Source organism: Lolium rigidum, chromosome 5 (assembly GCF_022539505.1).
Source record: "Lolium rigidum isolate FL_2022 chromosome 5, APGP_CSIRO_Lrig_0.1, whole genome shotgun sequence".
Classification (NCBI taxonomy): domain Eukaryota; kingdom Viridiplantae; phylum Streptophyta; class Magnoliopsida; order Poales; family Poaceae; genus Lolium; species Lolium rigidum.
In genome coordinates, this window is record NC_061512.1 from 96890899 (window position 1) to 96897603 (window position 6705).

The 6705-nt window shown below is 48.3% G+C and overlaps 1 protein-coding gene across 1 annotated transcript; it reads left to right on the top strand.

Annotated features, from left to right (window-relative positions):
* The first annotated feature begins 5225 nt into the window (after positions 1 to 5225).
* LOC124651853 (thioredoxin M-type, chloroplastic) lies at positions 5226 to 6144 on the top strand. The gene is made up of 2 exons (XM_047190878.1): positions 5226 to 5560; positions 5648 to 6144. The coding sequence occupies exons 1-2, from the start codon at positions 5353 to 5355 to the stop codon at positions 5965 to 5967; spliced, it is 528 nt and encodes a 175-aa protein (XP_047046834.1). The 5' UTR covers positions 5226 to 5352; the 3' UTR covers positions 5968 to 6144.
* The last annotated feature ends 561 nt before the right edge of the window (positions 6145 to 6705 follow it).

Genomic DNA, 6705 nt, shown 5'->3' on the forward strand with positions numbered 1-6705 from the left:
CACATAACGCGTGCAGCGGTGAAAAGTGCCCCGCCGGAAGCGGCATTTTATCGCGCGTTCTCGGGCGGGAAAAGTGCTCCTCCGCCGGGCGCGCCATTTTGCAGCGCGCGGCGCGAACGTCTACTCGCTCGCCGTTGTCAATTCAAAATAATTCAAACAATTCAAATAAAACACAAAATTTATTTAAAAATACGAAATATATTAAAAGTTCGACGATACGAAATACATTTTATTTGAAACTAGTCTATCCTACTCCGAATCCCACGTGAAGTCGGACGAGTCGCAGCTCGGAGTCGTCTCGGACACCGGCGTCGAAGTCCACTCGAAGGAGGAGGAGGAGGAGGAGGAGAGAACGATGGTGGACAGCCCGGCGCCGTTTTTCCTCTCCTCCTCCTTCCTCGCCGCCTTCCTCGCCGTTGTTCATGTCAAAGCGGCCGCTTGGCCGTGCCCGGACGCCGAAGTAGCCGGAGGCGGGGCGGCGGCGTGGAGGCATGGTGCCGGAGACGGAGGCGGAACGTCGGCGCGGAGGCAGAGCGGTAGGAGAGAGAGCGAGGCGGAGCGACACGCGGAAGATTCAGAATGTTGGCGCGTTCGCGCGTGTCGCGTTTATAGCGCGCGCGGCAGCGCACGCGGCAACTTTCCCGCGCGGGATGGCGCAAACGCGCGGGCGCGGCAAAAAAAATTCCGCGCGCGCCCTTTTCCCGCGTCTGCTGGAGCTTCGCGCGGGCGCCCGCGCGCGCCAAACTGGCGGTTTTTTGCCGCGCGCGCCTTTTACAGCGTCTGTTGGAGATGCTCTAAAGAGCCATCTAGGCTCAAAAAAAATCTAAAGAGCCATCTCGATCTAAAAAAAATTCTAAAGAGCCATCTCCACCGGGGAGCCACAAATCATCGCCGACAGCAGTTTAAGAGTCTGGAGAGAGAAACTGCTCACACCGGCGAGCACCAACCGATCCATGTGCGAAGGAAAGTTATCGGGGGCGCCGGCAACACAAGCAGCAAAACTCCACCTAGGAAGATTCCCGTCGGCCCACGCGTCAGCCTCTCTCTCTCTCCCCCACCTACCACTCTCTCTCTTCTTTTTAACTCCCCACCTACACTCTCTCTCCTCTGCCATGTGCTGCCGGCACATGCTATTGGGCTGACCGGTGTGGAGAGTCTAAACTTTTTAGCCAGCGTTTGTTGCCGGCGGTCCCAAGACGTAGCCGGCATGTGTGTTGTCGGCTAGTATTTCGGGGTCATCGGTGGAGATGCTCTAAGCTTTATGTCCTCCCATCCCTTAAACGTCACCACCACTTAATACAGACTCCGCCGCGACCGCTAGGGAGACGGCGGCGAAGAAGGCATCGTCAAGGATGGAGCTAGTTAGCGGTGAGCAACGAACTTGGTGGGGGTGTGGGTGTGCCAACGATAAAACCACCCGGGTGTTGGCGGAGCTTCGATGAAAGGTCGGGGCGGCAGAGGACCGGTAGAAGCCAAGCTTTGAGTAGGGTAGTGCGGTGAAATAACCCTAGCGAAAAGTTTCAATTGAAACCTAGTACAAACATTAGTGATAATATGAGATGAACATCTACATATGCAAGATAACCAATACATCAAATGTTGGATATGTGGGTGGTATGTGCCTCCACAACTAGGCTTCATTTGCCCAATCTAGTGTTGATGATTTTGTTCCCACCTGTTATGAAGATATTAATTAGACGAAAGCCTTAACGATTTGTGACTATATCATGATCGGCAAGGCACCTCCACTCTATCTTATTATTGTTTTCTTCAAGGCTTTATCTTCTATGTTTCTCTTCTAATGTCCCATCCTTACACAAACCATCTATATATCAGGTACCAATATTGATATAACATCGAATCAAACCATGAATCCTCTTATTGTTATGTTCATGGGCTGAAAGGCTACACCTCTACCCCATCTCCGTGGAGACTACACACGATTCATCAGAGACATCGCAAACACAAAATTCATAGGATCGTTTTCTTCAAGAACGATGATAAGAAAAACCATCTTACAATCTTTCCAATGGAAAATTTGAATAAAAGATCGAGTACAATGTTACGAGTAGAATATGGTGGTGATAATGTTGTCAGCTATGGCTAGTAGAAATGGAGATGACACTGGTGCAAGTGCTTTTTCCAAGTAAAAATAGACCGGACCTGGAATGGCCACACATTTTCGTTCTATGTTTGGTATCCCCCACCCTTGCCCAAGAAAACACACACCCCAAGAAAACTCGTCTATTTCTATATGAGAGAGTTCTGCTTGGTACAATTGACGGTATGAACGGTTTTTCAAAAGGGACCATATTAATATTGTGAAGATAACAATTATGCCCGGTCTCTACACCAACAAAGTATCCCGATCTAGTCAGGAGATAAAGGATGCACACAGCCAAAAATAAAAAGATCCAGAAGAAAAAGAACCCGCCGTGATTATCAATCACTCGCATGAACAGAACCAAATCCACCCCAAAGATGACACCCGGACTACATCTCCAAAAGTGACGCCTCCAAGAAGGGAAAGTACACAAGCATCATTGTCCCATGATCAATAGATCATAGGTTTTCACTCAGGAGAAAATTCCGAGCACACGAGACAATGCCTTCAACAAGGAGACAATCGGCATTTCCAAGTACAACGAATGAGAGTCAGACCTAGGGTTTTCACCCTGGAAATCAAGACTTAACACTCAAGGAGCGCCACACAAAAATGAAGTCCACCTGTGCTGCCACCCCCACTTGCCACTTGCAGGCTGCTAATGCAAATCATCAATCAACAGGCTCACGGGTAACCTCGTGTTTGGTGTGGACGGGAACATCATTCCGCAAGCCATGTCCGTAAAACATCATGGGAAGCAAAGTCTTCATCACATCCAAGACCCCTCCTCCACCATTACTTGGTAGTCTCGAACCCAAAGTGGGCCATCAAGACCTTATGGTCCTCCAATCTCAGTCGCGGTGACATTCTCCAGCCCTATTAACACCATGGAAATTTCAACATAGATTCCGATGATGACACGTCCCATGATGTCAACAAAAAATCCGCCATGAAGGTATGAGTAGTTGTGGTTGTACCGGTGCTCATTTTCTGCTACTGTTATGCCTCTTGTTGTGTGCTACCTATGGAAATGCTCCTTTTACGGAGTAGAGATGCATTTGTAATCACTACCTCCCAATTCGCATGAAATAGCAACAACATACCAACACAAGAAGATTTACCAAATTTGCAAAGTATGAAATTATAGAGAAACAAATGCGTAATGTTGAGAATATCAAGCTTGAACTTCATAAAGGATGAGTGTAAAACACGCTCATCACACATCTTGTTTTGGTTAGAATGGTTATTCATCCAATGGCTAATCAAGCACCACCTAAATTATCTACTGGTACACCCCTATCCCCCCCCCCATGTCTTGCCATTTGGCTAGGATCAACCACTACCAATGGCTACACTTGTACTCCCTCCGTCCCAAAATGTAAGGCGTCTAAGGACTGGTTAAGAGTCAAACTTTACTAACTTTGACCGAATTTTTAGAAAAGTATATTTACATCTACAATATCAAATGGACATATTAAGAAAATATATTTTATGGTGAATCAATTCATGTTGATTCAGTACTATAAATGTTTATATTTTTATGTATAAAATTGATCAAACTTAAAAAAACGTTGACTTTTGACTAATCCTTAGACGCCTTACATTTTGGAACGGAGGGAGTACCATATATCTTCTCATTTTGTTTTCGTAAAAGCGAACAAGCCTCTTTAAGGAAACCCCTCCTCCTCCCTCATTTTCGTGTCAAAGTCGACTGTCGTTATTGCCCTATTTTTCTTCCCACATCCCTCGGCTGCATTTCCAACCGGTGTCATTGCCCAATAAGGCCATCCCTCTAAACCCCTAAACTAAAACTACAAACCTAAGAGCATATTTAATAGATGCTCTATTTTACATCACCCCTTTTTAGTTTTATGGCGCATGGTGCTTTTGGGCTCGAAGCCGGCGCTATTCCACATGCCCAAAAAAATGGCTCGCATGCAGCAGCAGTTTTCCAGATGCCTTAAAATAGTGCACCACAAACACATTTTTCAACACAAATTCAACAAACAGGTCCCTTCCCTTTACATAGAAGATCCTACAAGGATCTTTGGAAAAGTAATCAAGTCCCTTGAAGTGCTCGTCTCCTTTCTCGGTAGTCCATGACGATGGGGAAGTAGGTTGTGCTCGTCTCCTTCCCCGTAGTCCCCGCGTCGAGGGGGACCGGGATGACGGCCGCGACTTAGAGGAACCCTAGCATTCGGCATCGCCTGCACCGGGCTGCTAGGCCAAGCGGGAGTTGGCACGGATGCATGCTAGCATCCGACACTCCGAGCCTCACCTCCGCTGATTTTGCTTGAAATCGAGGGAGGGTGGCGTAGATTGGGTGGCTTTGAGGGGAGGAGCTCCGGCACCGAAGGAGGGAGGAGCTTCGGGCAGAATCACGCCGGCCAGAAACGCAAGAACGCAAGGGGGGCTCCCGTTGGCAAGCAGTCCTCGCCGTCGAGCGGGAGCTAGGTGAGGCAGAGCTCCGGGGTGGCGCCCATGAAGCGGGGCTGCCAGTGGGCATGCATGAAAATTTTCGCTGACAGCTGTAGTTTGTGCGCTTAGTAAAAAATTTGCACGCCGCAAATACCCAACACATGATGCTGCTTTTTTGGTCATGCCAAAAAAAAATACGGCTCTGCGTATTTTACAGCTTCTGTTTGAGCGCCGGTTTTGCCCCACCGTGCAGTAAGTAAATTAGTGTTTTTTTAGCCTCGTCCTATTATAAGGCTTGTGTTGGAGATGCTCTGATCCGAATATCACCTTGTGTCTACCGCATTACGCATCGTGTCATCGCTTCCTCTAGCTTGCGCGCAGCCTCATCTCGCTTGGCACCACCGCTTACTGCTTGTCGACGCCAACCATGGAGAAGAAAGGACATGTCATCGAATTCTTTGAAAAGAAAATCAAGCAAATCGAAAAACAGATTTATGTTAGCACATCCGTGTTATATTCGTAGGCTGTTTAAGACCTTCTACTGGTAGTGCGTATCACCGGGCCGGAGCCAGACACACGAACCCAGGAAAAAAAAAATCAGGAGAGCAAAATCACCTCATCCACATGCAGAGCAAGGGTCTCTGGCCACCTCACAATGCACCCAAAACCTCTTCCCTGCCATCCAATGGCAGAGGCAAACAAATCCTATCCTCCTCGCTCCAACACTACACCATTCACATCTTTTTCCCTCTCTTCTCCTCGCCAGGATACTGGCACAGGAACCAGCTCCTTTTCTCTCTTTCTTTCTCCCTCTTTCTCCGTGACCAGCAATGGCGTTGGAGACATGCCTCAGAGCCTGGGCCCTGCACGCGCCCCAGGCCGGCAGCAGGGAGAGGCTTAGCAGCAGCAGCTACGCTCCGTCCAGGTCAAGGACCGCCGCCCCCGCCGTCGTCACGCCGTCCCCGTCACCGTCCGCCCTGGTGGCGCCGCGGCGGCCGTCTCGCTTCGTCTGCCAGTGCAAGAACGCCGTCGATGAAGGTACGGCACTGCCCTTATCCATCTCCCTAGGCTAGGTGAAATGTAGAGAAGAAGATCTTGAGAGTTCCAGTCTTAATTGTGGCGCAGTAATTGTGGCGGACGAGAAGAACTGGGACAACTTGGTGATCGCGTCCGAGTCGCCGGTGCTGGTGGAGTTCTGGGCGCCGTGGTGCGGGCCGTGCCGGATGATTGCGCCGGTGATCGACGAGCTTGCCAAGGACTACGTGGGGAAGATCAAGTGCTGCAAAGTGAACACGGACGACTGCCCAAACATCGCGTCCACCTACGGCATCCGGAGCATTCCCACCGTGCTCATGTTCAAGGACGGCGAGAAGAAGGAGAGCGTCATCGGCGCCGTCCCCAAGACCAGCCTCTGCACCATCATCGACAAGTACATCGGCAGCTAATTAAGCATTCTTAATTAGCGATTAATCGAGGACGTACACATCATTTCTGTTCTGTTCGTCAGACAACATGTATGTATGTATATGGATGCATGTATACGATCCACCTGTCAGTTGTGAGTTACTATTTTCAATCCAGATGCAAATCAAAACTGATTTATTCGGGTGCACTTCACTATACATGCATGTCTATTATTCTGTTCTGGTGTCCTTCGTGTGGCAAAGAAAAAATAATTTGATGTATAAGAGCCACTAATTCTAGCTCGATTCTTCGGAACATGCCACAGCATCACAAAATTCGAAGGCTGGTTCACAAGTCCATCAGAACTCGTCACAAGTTCACAAGTGACTTCGCATTGCTGCTGCAGAACGAAACCTCAGAGCTGGCGTAAAGAGTGTTGGAGATATGAGTAATTTGTATGATTTAATCCACAAAGACAGTAGGTAAAACATGACTAATAAAATAGAGATTGAAATAGCCATGCAACTCTAACAGAAGAGAGAATCAAAATAACAAGTCTAAGAGCATCTCCACTCGTGCCCTTATACGCGTCCGGCGCAGCCTTTTTTTGGGGCTATATGGGGTGCTGATACGTTGCAAGTGTATCTATAATTTTTGATGCTCCATGCTTATTTTACATCAATTGCTATATGTTTTGTTTACACTTCGTGGCACTTTTATGCATTTTTCGGCAATAACCTATTGACAAGATGACACAGTGTCAGTTCCCTGTTTTCTGC